General features: G+C 37.8%; 2 protein-coding genes across 9 annotated transcripts in view; both read right to left on the bottom strand.

The window, feature by feature from the left end:
- Positions 1–12402, bottom strand: part of etv1 (ETS variant transcription factor 1) — a 33136-nt gene extending 20734 nt beyond the window's left edge. For 2 of the 7 annotated variants that reach the window (XM_044118278.1, XM_044118279.1), the window contains exons 1-6: positions 10305–10354; positions 9925–10097; positions 9646–9720; positions 8855–8945; positions 8538–8585; positions 4829–4882 (exon numbers count right to left, since the gene is read on the bottom strand). In XM_044118278.1, the coding sequence (XP_043974213.1) occupies positions 4829–4882; positions 8538–8585; positions 8855–8945; positions 9646–9720; positions 9925–10071 (415 nt within the window). In that variant the 5' untranslated portion in view covers positions 10072–10097; positions 10305–10354. The other 5 variants (XM_044118276.1, XM_044118277.1, XM_044118280.1 and 2 more) reach the window with 5 other exon arrangements.
- A 1068-nt stretch (positions 12403–13470) lies between these two features.
- The window catches only part of dgkb (diacylglycerol kinase, beta), a 71625-nt gene continuing 65032 nt past the window's right edge, over positions 13471–20063 (bottom strand). For both annotated transcript variants that reach the window (XM_044117293.1, XM_044117294.1), the window contains 3 exons: positions 19155–19275; positions 18029–18089; positions 13471–15832 (listed from right to left, as the gene is read on the bottom strand). In XM_044117293.1, coding sequence (XP_043973228.1) covers positions 15725–15832; positions 18029–18089; positions 19155–19275 — 290 coding nt within the window. In that variant the 3' untranslated portion in view covers positions 13471–15724. The remainder of the gene's footprint in view (positions 15833–18028; positions 18090–19154; positions 19276–20063) is intronic.

Raw genomic sequence — 20063 nt, 5'->3', positions numbered from 1 at the left:
GAGGAAAAACGAAGCAGAAATTACTGAGCTCGTTTTAGTCAACCTCTTCTTGGTGGCGGATCTGTTGGCCCAAACGGCTGTGAACTCTTAGGAGCAAATTGTGAATTTTGGCAGAACCGGAGCCGACGTTTGGCAGATATTTCTCCGGTCCATTCATAAAAAAGTTCAGGTCTTTTGGCATCGGTGAAAAACCTCCCATTCCATTTTCACCTGCTGCAGGCGCTCGGCTCTGCTGTTAAATGATGGCGGCTCGGATGTGCCGGCAACGTGTGGCCTCATTTTACACCTCCTCTCCTCCTTCATTCCCTGCTAAGTTATGCTAATGGTAAGCATCTGTGTTGGAGTTTGAGACAAAGAAATTTCTCCCAATTCTCCTTCAGCTTTGTGACACTTTTGCTTCGCATGCTGGCTGATCGGCGGAGAGCAGAAAGTTGACATTGAGGACGGCCGACCTGCTTGCTCGACATGTAAAGGTCACAGAATTAAAGGTGGAAAAACAAACACAAAATGAACCAAAAGTTTACTGGATCATCCGGGTCGTTATCGCAGTTTACACCAATGCAAACTGGTTTTGATTCTTTTACCTTCACTTTCTGTCTTGATGGGAAATGAAATAAATTCTGTTGCAATAATCAATCAATCAATCAATCAATCGATTCAGTTGATCACAAATTAAATCAAGCTCAATAATTAGATTTATATTTTGCCCTCTTTTCTTTCTTTCTACATAAGCTGATCTGCAATCTTTTGTTTTGGTCTCAACTATCCCTGTTTGTGGAGGACAATTTTGTTTATAATGAATTCTTTTGTTGTTTCTGTTGTTTTGTTTGTTTATTTTGGATATTTAGTGTTAAATGTTCATTATAAAATAAAGTTGATTGACCTCTGATAATGTGTTCTTTCAAGCATTACCTTTAGATTACTTGAAAATGGTCTCAAAACAATATTATCGTTAATCGCAGTATCTTCTGGAACCGTTTATCGTCCAGCAAATTTGTTTATCTGACTGGTTTATTTGTATGTTTATTTAAGCATTCTCTATAGAAAAATCCAGAGTAAGAAATCGTATAAAAGTGTTAAACGCCGTTGAAGTGTGATTTTTTTTATTCTTATTTTTGATCGTCATTATCTAACTGAAAAAAGCTGATGTGTCAAATATGATACAAATGCAAACAACAGAAAACCAGGTGATATTTGACATTTACAGAAATAATAAAAAAAACAGTTTAATTTTGAGATAATATGATTTTTTTCTTTCATCGATCGGATCAAAAATCACTGATTGTCAAATTTCTCATCAAGACTTCTTGATATGAACAAAAATCCAAACTGTAATCCAATTGTTTTTATCCCATATTTATTGATCTAACCTTAATGATAACCTTTTAAAAATTAGTAAAAGTGCACAATTTCTTAAAGTCTGTTGATGAGAATCAGTAATTGTGGTAAATTATATCAACTGAGCAGTATGAAATACTTTTATAAACTCATTTGTTTGTTGCTATTGCTAACTGATTTGCATATGCTGTATGTAGCTAGCCACGTAGCAAGCTAGCTAAATATTCGTCTTATATTTTCAGACAAACTAAACACTAGTTTATTTATTTTATGTATTGATCTATAATACACAGATTTTGCTAATGTCAATGTTTCACACTAGCAAAAATTATTAGCATTAGCTACGAGTTTGCCACGTACCAAGCTAGCAAAGAAATGTTTAACAATCCCGTCACAATCTAAATTTCAGACAAAATTAATGAGTAGATCATATTTTTATACTGTAAAACAAATTTTCCCTACGGAAGAAGATTAGGGCCACCAAAAAAAAAAAAAGAAAAAAAGAATTCTGACTTTAATCTCAGAATTCTGAGATTAAAGTCAGAATTCCGAGATTAAAGTCAGAATTCCGAGATTAAAGTCAGAATTCTGAGATTAAAGTCAGAATTCCGAGATTAAAGTCAGAATTCTGAGATTAAAATCAGAATTCTGAGATTAAAGTCAGAATTCTGAGATTACTATTGAGTTTTAACTGAGTCAAAACATTTAAAGCCTTTATATGGACGGCTAAACCACATCAACAAAAGGAAAAGTTTTCCTTTCTATGTATTTTAGAATATATTTTCTCACAGTTCTATCATTTGAATGTTGGATTACTGAAAACAATAATTAATTTGATTTCTTTGCAAAAACAAAATTTTATCAAGTAATTTTTGGTCTAGTTTCTAGTCCAGATTTCATGTTGCACTTGAAATAAGACAAAATAACTTAAAACGAACTTTTTAGCAAGATATAGAAGCTTGTTTTAAGTAAATAATTCCCTAATATTGGTGATAAAGAACTTGCTCTATTGGCAGATAAATTAATTCATAAGATAGGAAAAATGTAATGTTATAAATTAGTTAATCTGCCAAAGGAACTGGAACCTTTTCATCAATATAAAGGAATTGTAAAATAAGCTCCTGTATCTTGCCGAAAAGTTACTTTTAATTTAATTTGACTTATTTCAACAAACTAGCCCAAAAAATACTCGGTAAGATTTTGTGTTTTTGCAGTGGAATAAAAAAACCTGCACTTTTCAGTCTCATTGAGCCTTTATGGACGTCCCCAACAAAAACACCACCTTTATTTTCATAAACAAAATGGCGGCTTTTCTTCCAGTTCATTCTGTTCGGTGTCTCCACCTCCACCTCGGCGGCCGCGCCTCCGTCTCTCGGACCGGTGAAACCCATATGGGATCTCTGCCGGCTGGGATGCCTGCTCAAGCGCCCGGCGCGGCGCCCTCACCCCCCCGCCATCTGTTAGTGCCCCTCCAGTCTGCGGCAGGTTTGCCAACAGGACAATTCAGATGGTCAGCAGCCTCCTGCCATCATGGCCGCCCACCCCAGCTACCTCTGAAGGACAACGGGACAGTCTTGGTGACCTCTGGTTCTGAACTCATCATTGGGTAATTTACACACACGATTTTGAAATGTTTTTTTTTTTTGTGTGCTTTTTTTTCAAAGCAAAAACACAAAATCAAAAAAGACTCTAGTGGAAATATATTACTTCACTTAAAATAAGACTAAAATAACTCATTAGTAACTTTTCAGTAAGATATAGCAGCTTGTTTAGAGTCAATAATTCCTTTAATATTGATGGAAAACTTCTAGTTCCATTTACTTCACAATTTTGCGCGTTACCTAGCAACCCCATCCAAGCCCAGCCCGTTACCTAGCAACACAGTGTTGGATACATTGGCAGATTATTTAACTTATAACATGTGAAAAACGTTTCATTGTAAGTGAAGTAATCTGCCAGTAGAGGTAGTACGTTTTCATTAATATTAAATAATTATTTATAGGCCTGTAAGAGAAATAATAAATCAATTAATCACATGATAAATTAGAATGAGCTCAATAATTTCTATTTATCTTTTTTCTGGTTTTATTGTTTATCTGTGCAGCACATTTCAGCAGCAAGGCATTTCATATGATAAAAAACACACAGATACAAAGTCATAGAGCAACAATTGAAACATTAAATTTACCAAAAACTGGATGATAAAAATCTTTATAGTCTCAACTGGAGAATTTAGTTTGCACAGATTTTATAATTAATTTTATTTGCTGTTTCTGTTTATTTATTTTGGAAATTTAAAATCCAGTTCCAGTATTAAATGTTCATTAGAATTAGAAGTTTAATGATATTTCAGTGTTATTTTCACAACATTATGGTGATATTACTTGAAAAGTGTCTCAAATCAACAATATTATCGTTTATCGCGATAATTTACCGTCCAGGATCATTCGTTATTGTGACAGGTCTAATTGTTTACGAGGAAAAAGCTATTTCTTTCTGAAAAGTTACTTGAAAGACATTTACACTAAAAACTAGACTAAAATTACTTGGTAACATTTTGTGTTTTTGCAGTGCAGCTGCTCACACTATCAGGTAAGAGTGATGATTTTCTATGCAACTTATTATATAAAATGAGGTTCTAAAAATATTTATTATCAAAATTGATGATAAAATTTCCGACTTAACCATATTTAAAACCTCTGAACCTGCAAACATCGTTCAGCTGTTGGTCGTGAGGTTAAAGGGTGATGGGAATCATGGCGTGGGCGCACACATTTGTGCTTTTTCTCACAGTTTCATGCGTATTTTGGCTCATCTGAAAGACATGTGCTCGATCCGAGTCCCACTGCGCTCCGCTCTCTCAATTTCTGTCCCCACCTTGGCTTCACTTCCTCCAGAGACGGAGCGTGCCAAGCCTCCGTGTGCAACCAACGCTCACAACCAGGTGATGTTTGTGCGCTCTCCTTATCGCTGAGTGCACAAAATCAGACATCAGCAACACTTCTGCAAGTATTCTTAGAAACTTAATTTAATATTCAATGGGATAAATTGTGTAAAAAAAAAGAGTTACAGCTGTTTTTATTCTGCAAGACGAGCCCCAGTAAAAAAGATAAATGTAGTAACTAATTTTACCGTGCCTTATTTAGAAAACCTAACCACACTGGATGGTTTATGCAGAAGCCCTTTGAGAAAAGGTTACTCTGGGAGATTTAAAAAAAGAAAACGTCACTTAAAAGGCGTTGGGAGTTAAAAATATCAGCTTAAAAAAAGTCTGCCTCAAGATTTTGATGTTTTCTTTATGCAAATAAACCACCAAGAGAAAGAGGTAAGCAGATCGTGATAAACTCTAGTTTCCGAACGTCTATCTGTTGCAGACAAAAAGCAAAGACGAGCGAACCGAGAGACACACACTATATTTAAAATAAATTTTAAAAAACGAGGTGGATTTTCACACCAACTACGAGACGCAGCGGCGATGTTTCTTACTTACAGTTTTCTGTCTGGAAGTCTGGGACAAACTGCTCGTCATTGTCGGGAACTTGAGCTAAACAGACAAAGAGAAGAGAAAAAAGGGAGCAGAGGGTTTTTCTCTCACGTTCAGACGGATCTCTGCAGAACCGAGTCGCTTTATATTCACTTCTTCTGGTCACATTTCAAACTCATGAAGAAAATCTCTGAAATATATTTTAATCCTCATGCCCACCTTAGGCATTTTTTAAAAAATGTAACAACCATTAAACCAGTTTATGTAAAATCTGCTTGATTCTTTTAAAAAAATGTTAGCACATAATTAAACTGCAGCTTTAAATATACATTTTTCAAACTTAACTTGTTTCATGTTATTGATGCTGAAATGTAATTATATCGTCACATGTCTGTTTTTTCTAAATCTCCATTAATTGCAGTTTTATTGGCCAAAACATTTGTAAAATTGAGGCGATAATATGATTTTAAACAAAAAAGGAATGACTTTTATTGCATTTTTAATGTTTAAATGATAGTTCTGTTGCATTTATTATCAAACCTGAATTGTTTTTAAAGAATCTGTTCTCATTTTGATGATTATTGGATCAAATCTAAATATATGTATATATACAACTCTGGAAAAACAGAAGAAACCACTTAAAATGATCAGAATCTCTGCTTTTACTGTTTATAGATATATTGTTGAGTGAAATGAATATTGTCCTTTTATTCTACGAGCTTCTGACAAAAATGTTGTATTTATTTGCAGAGAAATGGTCAGAATAAGGAAAAACGATTCAGGGCTTTCAAACCTCAAATAATGCAAAGAGAACAAGTTCATGTTCATTTAGAAACAATATTAACGTTTTAACTCAGGAATCAATATCTGGTGGAAAAACCAGGAGTGAGCTCTTCATTTTTTCCATAGATGATTTTTGATTAAAATGAAGATATTGACTGATTTGCACTGACAAGCTTGCTGCAGATTTTTCCCTTTTTCCCCCGACTGGCTGCCTCTCCGCCTCCCAGATCCACTTCCGGAGGACACCCCGTCCATTGACTGCGCCGCATCCTCGGCTTTCCCACCGTTTGCCAGCAGCCAATCACCCATTGTTACCAGTATCTAATTGGCTTCCTCCCCACTGGTGGATCCACCTGTACCTACCGAGTCGGGTCTGTTCCAACCCAAACCCAGCGAACGCCTCACCTGCGCCCGGCTAATGCTAAAATAATGAAGCCTGCTCCGGTCCAGCTCCAATTAGGCATGCACATATTTATCTCCAGAGTGTTTACACTCGCTGACAGCTTCTCCGCATCCCTCAAGTTTGACTCTCTGCAGCAAAAAGACATATTAAATGTGTCATTAGCACTTCTATTTATACCCACAAAGAGGTGAATCCTCATTATCACAGGACCAGTAGCGTGTCCTGACGTGTCTGGAGGTCTTTGAAATGAAAAAAAAAAAAAACAGAGATTTTTCCGCTTTTATCACTCTTGATGCGGTCAGGGGTCTTTTCTTCCCTCTCATCAGAAGTGTGAACAGAGGAGAGTAAACAATTAACAGATAAAGAGGAGAAAATGCACATGCAATATAATCTTAAAAACCAATTAAAACTAAGCAAAGCATTAAATGCCATGTAAAAAAAAAAAAGGGTTAAAAGTTGGTTTGTAGCATGAAAAAGGGCAGCAGCACGCGGTGGAGTGTGGGGGTTTGAAAGGAAGTAGAGGATGGGTGAGTCAGTCTGTGAATGGGCCAACAAACTCCCGGGGAGAACGGCAGAGCTGGAAATCATTCACAAAAACCAAAACAGCAAACAGGCTGCAAAACGAAACCCAGAAACCATTTAAAGGGATTTTAAAACTGATGAGATTTATGAAAACTAAAGATGAGTGTGAAAGAGGAGGGGAAATTTGAAAAAACTATAAAAATGTAGTTTTTTTTGTTGTTTTGTTTTGTTTTAAATAAAGAGCTTCTGGACGAGTTACAGAGGAAGTAGAGAGGGACAGGTGGAGGCGGCGGAGGGGGTCAGGCGTTTATCCGTCATTTGATAAACCTTCAACTTCTCCGTCTTTGGAGTCGGAAATTTAACCCGTCCCTCATAATTCCTCGTCTTCTTCCAATTACCTGAACCGATAAATCTTAGAAATGGGAAGGTATTCCTTTTCATCTTAATGGACAGGAAGTCATTCATTAAATCCACAGTCCTGAACCGTACATCATCACATCGACCCATGACAGCCAGAACTGTAATCCTGAACACGAACACCTCTTTTCTCCGGCCGCCGTTTCATTCCATCACTTTGGTTATTAAATATTAAAAACACGTCTTTTACTCTTTTACTGCTAATTCTGCCTCAGAGTCGTTTAAATATCCCAGGATCCGTAACAAAGAATACTTCCCATTTTTTAAAGGATTCAGGTTGAGGAATAAATGGGACTCCATAAATGATTGAGTCCATTTTGTCGAGAGAATTTACTTTTCTACGACTCAATCGGGTTTTAAAGAAGACTTGGAGTAAACGCAGGTTGACGCTGGAGTTAAATCTACGCAACTTAGAAAAATACTGGAGCAGAAATCACAAACTTTCAAGTTTTTAACAAAAACATTTAATAAATATATAATCATATTCTATTTTTATATTCTGAAATAAAACACTTTAATAATTAATTTGAACCTTAAATATACCTTTAAACAAAATTTAAAATCAAATAAAATTTATTAAACAATGTATTGCACAATTTGCCGCAATCTCAAAAATATTTGTGCTTTTTTATATTATTTTATGGTGAATATTCCTGCAGAACTGCCGTTTAGAAATTTAGCATTTTTACACTAAACTTTTGTTTTTTTACAAAATAAAACTAGTTTAATTTTGGAATAAATCTGAAACTACAGCAACTCTTATGTTGAAAAACCTTTTCAATAATTCATTTCCTAAAGATGGAACTTTTTCTCTACGACAAAAACTGAGATAAAATTATTATGTTGCATCTTAAAGTCCAACATGCACAAATAGAAGTAAAATCTTTACCAAAAGTTCGGTGCTGGAGACACGACGGAAAGAGGACGCTCGCGCTTAAATCCTGAAGCATCCCGTCTCAGTTAGACCACCATGAGCAAGTGTTGCCATTAGAAAAAAAAATTAAAATATGCAAAAAGACGATAAAAAAAAACAAACCCAAAAAAACTTATTGCCTCTCTGAGAGACGGGTTTGTTTGGGAAGTTTGAGAGAAAAAAAAATTATAGATCCATTTTTTTTTTTCTTTTTCTATGCCACCAAGAAGTGAAATACAAGAAGACAAGGTGATAGTAAAGTACAGCTGTAGAAGATAAAGAGACGAGTGCTGAGAGGAAGCAACGGGGAGAGAAAAAGAAAGAGAGAGAGAAGCAGAGAGAGAGAGAGAGAGAGTTGGTGGGCTGCAGCGGCGGCTGGCGCGCAGCGTGTTGGCTGCTGCCAAAAGCAGGAGAGACAGCGAGCGTCTCCTTCTCCTGGTAATCTGTGATGACACTCTGGGTAGAGCCTCCTCGGTCTCCCTCCAGACCCCTCGCTCGCTCACAGTCTCTAATGTATGCATGACACACAAGGTGCCTCTTCCACACAGGCTTTTAATTGGACTGCGACGCAAGGCATGCAACTCCAGCCTGCTTCCTTTCTTTCTTTCTCTTCACTGTATCACCACCACAACCTCTCAACCTCTCCGGCTGCCCTCCTTCAGGGCTGAAGCACTCACCTTCTGCCAGCCATGCCTCCTGCAGCTGACGGAGGTCCTGGAAAAGCTCTGAGGGGAGAAAAAGCAGAAAAAAAGACAAAACAAAGTGTCAGAAACGACCGAGTTCATTATGACTGGCTGCAGCTCAGAGTGTGCAGCTAATAACGAGTCAATTTGTGAGTCTGACCGCTGACAGAGGCTTGTGAGGACCATCACAGGCCGCTGTGCTGTAATTGAGATTCTGTAGTTAGCGGCGGCGCAGGTGGCCGCGAGCCAATTGAATTTTGCTAAATGTTTAGAAGCCGTGAAATTAACTTCTCCCTCCGTCCTGCACCCACCTTCAGTGTCCAGAGCCAGGTCGGACTTAATGAATTTTCTTTTTCTGTCGTCTGCTGGACTCTCATGGCAACATGTCTTCTTCTGCAGCGTCTGGTGGAAAAAAGGAGAGATTTCTATTTATTTTCTGAGTAAAAGCAACTGAACTGGTCATTCACTGAAGCCTCACTGCTACTTAACACGGTGAAATCTTTTGATTGTTGATTTAAAACACTTAATTTTCTGGACAACTTGTCCACCTAAAATTGTCTCAGCAATAATGTGTTTGTTAAATATTGCTTATTTACAAAATGCAATTTAAAACAAAATGCAACAAATGGCATCACATCAAGCAGACTGAAACAAAGCTGCAGCGGCCAACACAGTCTCTCTGTCGCTGTGAATTCATCTTAAAATTCGTAAAAGCTTTTAGTTTGTTATGAAAAATACACATTTGTAAGAGAATATCCAAATATTTATAAATACATTCAACAAAATTAGAGGCTTAGATTAACAAATTGCAGAAGTCGAACAAAGAAAGTGGCAAAAAATTATGCAAATAATTGTCGTTTTTTTGATACAGCTGAAATTAAAACAAAAATACACATTTGATTACTTGCACAACCGCAGTTGCATAATTTGTAATTTCTTAAGAGTGGAAAGTTTGAAAAGAAAAGAAACAAAAATCATAAATCTAAATTGAAAGCTGCTGAAATCAAGATAAAGCTGTATTTACTAACTGAGTAGTTTGGGCCAGTGGGAACAGAAGAGTAGTTTTATATGAACTTTTTAAAGTTGAGTTCTGGTTACTTACTGTGGAGTTGCAGTAAGGCACTTGCTGGTCGTGATTTCCATCCATTCTCCACGATCTCAGGTCTGCAAAGCGTCGCTTGAAGTAAAAGAGGCAGAGAGACAGAAGTTGATTACATTCCTGCTTCAGCCTCTTTCTGAAACGCAGCTTCTCTGAAGAATAATCGAATATTCGGTGTTGATAGAAAGCAAAGGTATCGATCAGAAAGCAGGAAAAAGGAGCGCGCGGAGCTAGAGGGCGCACCAAAAAGCAGGAGGAGACGCGGGGGAGAGATCTGCTCACCTTTCCCTTTCGCGTCTTGTTCATCCGCGCACAGAAAGCCACGCAGCGGCCGGCAGGATCGGCTCCAGCTCCGGCGACTGCCTGCGCCTCTCCCCGCGCACCGGGCTTCTTCCTGGCGGCTTGGCATCGCCTCCCGGGGCCTCCCATGGAAACGAGCCGCGCTCCTCCGCCTCCTATTGGATGTCAAAGCCTTTCACTGGATCAGATAGCTGCTGGCAGTCAAACGGCGCGTAAGTAAGTAAGTAAGTAAGTCAGTAAATCAGTAAGTCAGTAAGTACGTACGTTTGGCCTTTTTTCAGATTATCTGCAATAACTTCGCTCCAGAGTTGGATAATATTTCAAAAACAGACATTCTGCAGCTCTCCTCTCGTCTCACTCACAGTTTTCATCCCTCCTGGGCTCCATTCACATACAGTGTGTACACACAAACACGCCACTCACTTCTCTACCCGGTCCAGTTCGTGGCCATGGTAACGGTGTTTTGAAGAGCCTCCAGAGGGACTCGCTTTAGCGCCAGCGCTTCCCTCTCCTGTAAAGGGATACATTGTTGAGAGCTCCGAAGACTCAGGAGGCGCTGACCTGGAAGTGATGCACAGGTCACCGGGTAAAACTGCTCCAGGAACTCAGTGGGACGATTTCATTTTCATTTATTTTATGGGCAAATTGAGCAACAGTGTTCTGCAGGATTAAAAGTACGGGTTTAAACATTTAATCTGAGTTTTTAGCAAATTTAATCCACGACGACGTGGATTACAGTACCTCAGAAAGTCAGACATTTTCTAGAAAAAAACAAAAACAAAAACAAAAGAAAAATCCAAGTTCTGTGAAAAGTAGAAAATTTCCAAGAAAAATGGACGAATTTGCTAATATGTTGTTGCTGATTTTACACATATCTCCCCTGTAATTTATTTTTGAGGAAATACTAAATTAGAAAGTCTGATATTAATCTCAGATATTTTTCAGAAAAAAAACTCAGAAATTTCAGAGAAAATAAATTCAGTGAAATTCTGAGATTGAGCTCGGAAATCATAAGGTCATAAGGTTCTGAGTTTGAAAAGTCAAACATTTCTCAAAAATTATTTTCCAATATTGTGTTTAACAAATTTATGTGGAAAACTCAAAAATTTGCAGGTTAATCTCAGAAATTTACCAGAAAAAAGTCAGATTTCTGACTGAAATTGCCCTGTCAAACACATTTCTGAAATAAAAAAAAGAAAACCCAGAAATTATGAGATTAATCTGAAAACTTCTCTTTTTTTCAGTGGCCCCTAATACGTCATTGTTCTGATCTAATGGAAAACAAATGTTTGTGGTTTACTTTAATAGTTAGTGGTGATACTTTGAAAAATGGTGCCTGCAGCCAAATTTGCATTTTGATTGTTGCCTCAATGGAACAATCAAAATGCAAAAAAAATTTCATTTAGCATATGTTGTGCAGCAGCTTTTCTATTTTCCTGTTGATGCCAGCTGTGCTGGATTTTTAACATCTTGGTAGATAACCATCATTTTATGTTAATATATTTTATTCATATATATTCTCCTGTAAAAAGGCTACAGTTAAGTCAATGTTCTGAAAACAAAAGAAAAGGAAAAATGTACCATAGTTTTTCTATAAGGGCACATTTTTTTTCCTGTTGGTAAATATAATGTAATGTTTAATTTGTGTTATATTTATGCTTATTTGAACCAACTTAATAAATGTGTTGCTTGGTTTCCAGAATGAACTAGAAGAAATGATTAATATTTAATATATTACTGCCTTACCTCCCAACATTCAAAGAAATTAATCTAATTGAAACATTTTTTTATTTTATTTTTGCATAATTTGTTCTTTTCAGTTTACTTTGCCTGTAAACTTCCAGTTGAACTAACAGAGTAGTTTGAGATGAAATCCCTGAAAGTAAAGTTTACCACTGAGGGAAACTCCTGGCTGAAAGACGGACGTGTCGCCGTCAGCAGCGGTCACGCCGGTGCCATCTTGGATCCATTACCAGGCAGGTGAAGCTGATGGGAAGTGAAGCGCGGTGCCACTCCTGCTGAACTCCACCGACGACGGAGAAACGCAGGTCAAGTGCTGCTGCCCAGCCGGCTGGCTCCCAGAAGTGGCTCATATCTGAGAAAACGCTGGCGGGAGAATGCAGATTACAGCAAAAATGACCAGAAAAACAAGAATAAAGTCTGTGACTCCTGGGAACGGCTGATGGTTTTTACAATCAAGACGCAGCGATAAAAATCTGAACAAATCCTGCAGCCCATAAAACCAGATACCAACTTTCAAAGCTCAGCAGCTGTTAAATTTGTTTTTTAGTCTTTAATGTAATTTTCATCACCAGTTTTCAGTATTTCTGATATTTTCCTTATTATAATGGCAAAAATAATAAATGATTAATAATAAAATATAAACACTACACTGAGCTGCTGCTTTTTTATCTTCCTGTTGATGCTAGCTGTGCTGCATTTTGACATATTTGTAATCAACAGGAACACATTTAATGATATATTTTAGTTATATATGACCTCCTATAAAAGTTAAAGGTGCAGTTTGTAACTTTTATTTGAATAAAAAAGATGAGAGTAAAATGTGAGATAATTTGAAAATATCAATCTCCTCTTCCCTGAGCTATTATTCCAGTCAGAAGAAATACGCCACTCCCGGTCAAAGACAACCAATCAGAGCCAGGAGGAGGGTCTTAGCGCTGTCAATCAAGCACATGTACTCGCTGCTAATTGTACTAATCACAGAAAAACAACTTATGGTTATAGGAAAAGCATTTATGACCTAATGCTGCCTCGCCTGAACAATCATAACAGCTGTGCTAGCTGCAGAGTAGCAGAGATCAAGGGGAGGAAGCGCCACATAGAGGGTGACTGACAGCGCCAAGAACCGCCTCCCGGCTCTGATTGGTTGTTTCTACTTAGCACTGGGAGAAGGCATATTATCAGTCTCATACCATATTGAGATGACATAATGACAGTTTCAACAAATATGTAAATAAATATATTTATATCAAAGTTAAATACTGCAGCTTTAAGAGCTTTTTTTAGTTTTTATGGGGTATGGACAGCCACAGCTAAAATCTTTAAGACTCCCTCTGAAAATGCTTACGACTGGCTAATCCAACAGTTCAAACACCAAATGTATCTTAATACGGATTAAAATGTCCAGTGGAAACCCTTTGGCGTCATTAAGAGCACAGCCAATCAGTGCATTATAATGAATGGTGCGCCTGGATTGACTGCTGTGCAAACGCCAGTCAATAATGTGCTAAATTGCACCAACTAGGTATTTTTCTTTAGAATATTTTAGACATTTGCTACAAAATTCCATAAAGTGTGCAAAAATGCAACTTTTCTATGAATAATTTGGAAGATTCAATGAACTCTGACCCGGTTCCACTGCATTCCTTCTGAGTGTCTAACAGTTTTTGTTTCAATTTTTACAAAATAAAAATTTTAACTATCAGCAATCAAATTGTCACATATTGTTTTGCAGAACATAAAAGAGTAAAAATTGTACTTTTACTGCAAAATACAAGACAAACAGAAGACTGTATCAAACAGCTAAAGCCTTTAATTGTTTCTATCGCTTTTCTCGGTCAGTGCAAGCAGACGTAAGTTGTTTGTGGGCAACAACAACAGAGAAAGAGAGCCAGAGTGAAGCAGGAAGCGGAAAAATAAATCATACTGTGTACAAAAATACAACCTCACTGTACAAATGTTGAACTTTACAAAGCACAAGAGAGTAGTGAGACTCTGATCTTAGTCTCCACATCACGGATGGCACTTTTAGAGGAACAGCGAGTCCAATGGTCATTCTCAGAAAAACATGCATCTTCTTAAAAAACAAGGCTCTTACAGTAAATCAGGAAAACACCCAGAACAGTTTATGCTTTTGGTGCAAGTGAAGGCAGCACGCAGAAATGAATGACTACCGGTGCCAACAAGAGTGCTTTTATGGGTTAAATGGCTCAAACACTGGAAAAACACAAAATCGCGCCAAGTAGGTTTTGGTTTAGCTTGCAGAGCAAATACTTATTAAACTTAAAATAAGACAAAACTAACTCATAAGTAACTTTTCACCAAGATATAGCATCTTATTTAGAGTACATAATTCCTTTAACATTGATGAAAAAGTGTACTTCATAATCAACGGGCATTGCACAGTTACCTAGCAACCCCAGCCAAGCCCAGCCCGTTACCTAGAAACCCAGTTTTAGATGCACTGGTTGATTATTTCACTTATAACTTGGTGAAAATGTCTTATTATAAGTGAAACAATCTGATAATGGAACTAGTATATTTATAAAATAAATATTAAAGAATTACTGACTTAAAAGAAGCTCATAATTCCAGTTGAAGAGAAGTTAGCTTGATTTCATTTGAACTGTACTAAGTATTCGCGTTAGAGACTAGACCAATAATACTTGGTAGGATTTTGTGTTTTTGGCAGAATATGTTACATGTTACAGTTTTTAGCTGTGACATGACAAATTGAGTGGAAGTTATAAGTTTACAGGGCGTGATTACTTTAGCAAGCAACTGTGCTACGAAAGTCCAGGCAAATTTTACTACACTGCAAAACACAAAATATTACCAAGCAGTTTTGGTTTAGTTTCTAGAGAAAATGTCTTATTCCACTTGAAATAAGACAAATTTAACATGGGAAAATGTCTTGTTACGAGTGAAATCATCTGCCAGTGGAACAAGTATTTTGTCATCAATATTAAGGAACAATCTACTTAAAACAAAAAACAATATCTTGCTTAAAACGTATTTGTAAGTTTGGTCTCATTTTAAGTGTAATAACATATTTGCACCAGAATCAAGACAAAAAAATACTTGGTAATATTTTGTGGTTTTGCATGAAAGACAATAAAAAAGCCTCTGGAGAACTTGGCTGTTCGAACGTATCTCACTATAAACACAGTAAATAATCTTATTTTGAGACTTTGGTGTTTAATTCATGCTTCCAAGAGAACCAAACATGTTGTGATTTTACACACTAGGCTGCTGTGTTTGCTCTATAATTTATGGCACTTTTTTTTTTTTTTTTACCAAAATTCATTCATCTCAATGATAAAACTAAAGATGAGTGCTTCAAAGCCTAGATTTAAAAATGTCCACAATATTTTCAAACCTGTAGCTTTTCTCATGCAACAGCAAATGTAGACAGAATTGGCGAAACTTCCTAGAAATCCCCCAGCATACAACAAAAAGGAGCATGCATGTCTTATGAATAACCAATAAGTGTTTCCCACTTAAAGAGCAGCATAAAAACTGGACAACTCATAAAGAAAATATTGCAAATCAATCTGAAGCATTCATGAGTGAAATACAGATTTTACACCTTTTTTCAGCAACCTTTTTTACTTTCCATCATGCTTCAACTGAATGCAGAAAAACATAAAAATAAGCATAAATAACAAAAAATTATTAATTTAATGAGTGCATAATTTATCCATTTGGTTGTTCAAATTGGCACAGAGGACAACAGCAAAAAAATAAAATCAATTTTTACAGAAAATAGAACAAGAACAGAGGTGGACTTCCAGAAATAACTGGGGTATTTTTGGAGCTCACTGAAGATCAAACTCTGTTCGGATCACAGCTTATTTTGGATTCAATCTCAGAGACATCTTCATGCTGCAGGCAACACAAACCGAAGCTACAGCGCGCTACCGGCCGCTGGGCTACCAAACAGGCCTCAGAGTCCCTTCCTCAGCTGGACCACTGGGTCTTGATGAAACTTTCCCACAGCTGCTTCTGCAGGAGCTTGAAACGACTCGGATCCGACGACGGTTTAGTCTTTGCCTTCAGAGCGCGTTCGTCTGAGGATTGAAGAGAGGAAGCTGCGGCCTTGCGGCGCTCCCATCAGCATGTGAGCCTGGTTCTTATGGACGATCTGAATCTGGAAGAAGAGGAAAACGGAGAGAAAGCTCGTTTGGGGAGCCTCTAAAACACAGAAATTCATTTTAAAGCGCAGCAGGTCTGGATATTCAATCTGATGTTTTCAGACTTCAGTGTGGTTTACGACACCAAAGCGACTCGCATCTGCAGAAGAAGAATGCAGACGTCACATAGCAGAGCAAAAACTGCGTGCGGTCTGGCTTAAACCGGAGTGAATCAGGCTTGAGATTTAAATAAAATAGTTTTTACAGGACTTGAGCAAAGTTTCCCTCCACGCCACCTTCTAAAACAAAACTGGTGTCGACGTTTGTTAAATGTTTTGCTGGTGCTGCAATCATTTCGAAAATATTACTAAATATTTCAGCAGGTCAAAGGTCAACCAGCCAGTCCAAGTTTACAAAATCAAACAAAGTATGGCGACAATCAAATGTGCTGTTTGTGCAGCAAAATCTTTTGTTTGTGCTGCAATCATTTCAAAGATATTAAGAAATGTTTCAAAGGTCAAGGAGACAGAGTCCATTTTTACAAAATGAAAGGAACTATAGTGCCAATAAACCGTGCTTCATTTGTGCAGCAAAAACAATATTTTGTGCCGCTATCAACCTGCCCCCCGCTCCACATTAACAAAATATAAATACATTTTATATCATTTGTGCGGCTAAAATTTTAGCATCAGTTGTTTGATGCCAAATTTGTTTGGTTTTCTAAATGTGTGGGGAACTGGTTGACCTTTGACCTCTGAAGGCACCTTTAACATGACAGCGGCACAAGCAATAATTTCTACGGCACAAATGTTTGACACCAGTTTTGTTTAATTTGGATAGTTAAACAAAATTGGGGGTTACAAGTTGTCAGTATCATTTTGTCGGCAGTGTAAGCAGAGATTTGCTGCAGCAGAAAAACACAAACCTCCTGATATACCTGGTGGTAAAATCCTCAAAAATGCTTCAGCAGACAAAATTCCACTCTTCTTCTGAAAAAGAAGCTGCAGCCAAAAATCCCACATTCCTATTTTTTACCCAGTTTTTTTCCACAGTCCAATTCGTTTAACAAAGATTTTTACTGGCAACACACGCCTCAAATATTTTAATAGCAATATTCACACCAGTTTGCAGAAGATCTTACAAAGTTTCCGAAGCAGACAAATAATACTTTAAAGGGAATTTCTACTTTTCTTTTCAACGCATCACTTATCTGGATATATAACAACCTACGCTTCATTTCATACACTGTCTTCTTCATGCAGATTTGAATTCAGTAATGCATCACCAACAGAAGCAATCTCCCATATGGGTTCTTGTCAAATGGTTTATAAATGCACATCTATGAGCTTTAATACGACACAGTTTGAGAATCGCTCGGATGCATGTCTCTGACATCAAATGGTAACAGATGTGCATCATAATTTATAACAAAATTTTGGCTTCACAGACCAACAAAGTCTGAATTAGCAATGATGCTACATGATCTTATGAAAGTTTTGATGGAGCAACTCGCATCAACCACCAAGGGTTATCGGCTTCGGCGCATCATTAGAGTCTCAATGCGAAGCTTCCATCTGCATTGAAAGGAGCGCGTCGCCTTCAAAGGGAAGCTGCCATTTATTAGAGTTGAACTCTGACTTTGTGGCCGCTACGGGCTTTTATAGACTCACTTTCATCGTTAAACAAGAACTTGGAGCTTCTGATTTTCCTTACGATGCACCTTTTGACGCAAGACCCTGGCCACAAAAGGAAGGGAGGATCAGAAGGAAGACCGCAAATTAAGTCATACTGAATTAAAGATGCAACATTAAAGTTTTAAAAATATCAGAGCTTTGATAGATAGTAAGAAATGACTGGAATCAATACTCCCATCAGAAACAAACACAGGAAATAAAGCAGCAATTTACATTTATGACGGTTACGTCACTTATCAGTGATACATGCTGTATGTGGCGTCAAAATGCAAATGAACCGATGGTGTAAATATATCATGCATGCAGAGGAACTGAGGTGTGTTTGCATTCATGCTGTTGTTGTTAATAATTAGTGAGATTTGATCTAAACTGAGATGTTTTTAAAAGTATTTCACGGGTTGAAGGGTTGAAGTCACCTCCAACAGGATGTAAAAGCTGCTGTTTATTTGGGATACGCCACTAATTAAGGTGGAGCAAAGTGAAATCTTTGTGCTTGAGAAACAGTGAATTGTGACTTACAGTGCAGGGAGTCTGCATCCACGGTTCACCATCAATCTGCATCGGTAGGGACTTAGTGGTTCTGCAGGTTACAAACACAACACTGTAAAGAGTCCTGTTGCACCAGATAGGCTTTTAAATGAACAAATAGTCAAAGATTTATGTAGTACCTCTAACAGAGGAGAGTAGAGTATCCAAAAATGTACTCCAGAGTATCACTACTTCAACATATTTTCATTCAAATAAAAGTAAAGAGGAACCATCCAGGAAATTACTCAACAGTAAAAAGTATAAGTCTACTTTATACACCACAAAGTAAAATAGAATATAAAATGTAATTATATTACAACCTTCTCAGTGTTTCTTTTATAGATTTAAATCAGGAAGAGGATTAGGGACAATGAAAAAAATTTGAATTTCATCTCAGGATTCTGAGTTCAAAGTAAAAAAAAAAAAAAGTTTAATCTCAAAATTCTGAATTTTTCAAAAAATTCTGGCTTAAAATTTTAGAATTTTGAGTTTTTCTCAGAATTACACTTTGAAAGTAAAAAAAATATTTGAGTTTAATCTCAAAATACTGACTTCAGAATTTTGAATAAAAAAATATTTCTGACGTTTTCTCTGAATTCTGAAACTACTGTTAAAAACAAAACAAAAAAAACAGTTTGTTTTCTTAAATTATTAGCTTGAACCAAAATTCAAAAGCAATTTCAGATTCTGATTGTTGAATTTTAAGTAGAGTTTTATTGTTGCTTTATTTCAGTGGCCATTGTGGGCTTCCGGTCATCAACATGAGGCGTGCCAACAATTTTGTCCATGTGTCAAGAAATATATTCCATTTAAAAGTAAAGCAGCAGGTCAGCAACTGTTTTACTTTCTCTACTGTAACTGAGAATACAAACACATCACTCCCAGGACTCTGGATGTTATTCTCTAATATTACGGCCTCCAATTCCTGTCAAAGTGGTTCTTTCTTGCTTGGAGTTGGTGCTGACAAAAACAAAACATTTTTCTGGAAGCCAGAGTTTCCATCGGTGAACTAGCTTTGGTTTGATGGAAAAACTGCGATTAGATCGCTTTAATAAAAAAAAAAAGATCTGTATTTTTTTACAAGGTTACGAATAAGTAGAGCGTGTGAAATACTGACCTGATGGTTACAGAGGAGCACTGGGCCAGCCGTCTACCGGCGCTCTTCAGGCCCGTGTAGATCTGACCCATTTCCATGGCTCCTTCAAGCCCCACCACCTCCAGAAGCTGGTCAGACAAGTCTGACACACAGAAAGGAAGAGCTCAAAAAGGTCATAGGAATATCCTGAAAACTGTTTCCTACAAATAAATACAGAGCAGAGACTGTAGGAATGAAGACGTGAGACAGGAAAGAGGAAGCAGGTGAAGGCTAATAAAAGAGACGTCCTGTTCCTCACTTCAGGCTTTTGCTTCCGAAACGCGCAACATTCACAGTTTCCCATGAAAAACAAAAGAAAAAAGGAAAAGAGGCAACAAGCTACAGACAAAACAGCAATTAATTAGATTGCACCGGCAATGCACAGCAATCTTGTGATAATATAATTATTAATTTCTGTGCTGTTTTTCAGTTATGAGCATTGATTTTGACCCTGCTGGAAGCTCAGCGTCATGCAGGGCCCATCTGTTCCAGGGGCCCGCTCCGTCGACTCGTCCCTCCACAGATTAGGAAGCCGCTGCAGCGCTGCTGGGAGGATCCAGATACTAATTGAAACAAAGAGCCGTTTTCAGGCTCGCGGCGCGTGAGAGCGCGTTAGCTCGCTGTCATGCCGCGGAGCTCGGCGGCTGTCGTGTTCGCGCGAGTCGGGTTGGTTTCCTGGAGGAGTGTCGCAGCCGATGTCGCTGCTCGGGGTGAGATGTTGATGCCGCTGCCGAGCTCTGGTGTCCAGCTGTCACCATGGTGATGGACAGGCGTCTGCCCCGATCTGAGAGCGCAGCGGTGAGTGTGGAGCTTTCTAGGGTCAGAGTGGAAGAGTTTGTGTACACACAGTCCACGGCAGGTTGACCTCTGACCTCCTGGCTCTGGGCTTTA

Source organism: Gambusia affinis, linkage group LG05 (assembly GCF_019740435.1).
Source record: "Gambusia affinis linkage group LG05, SWU_Gaff_1.0, whole genome shotgun sequence".
Taxonomy (NCBI): domain Eukaryota; kingdom Metazoa; phylum Chordata; class Actinopteri; order Cyprinodontiformes; family Poeciliidae; genus Gambusia; species Gambusia affinis.
The sequence above is the reverse complement of the archived record's forward strand: the minus strand, read 5'-3'. Positions and strand labels throughout refer to the sequence as shown.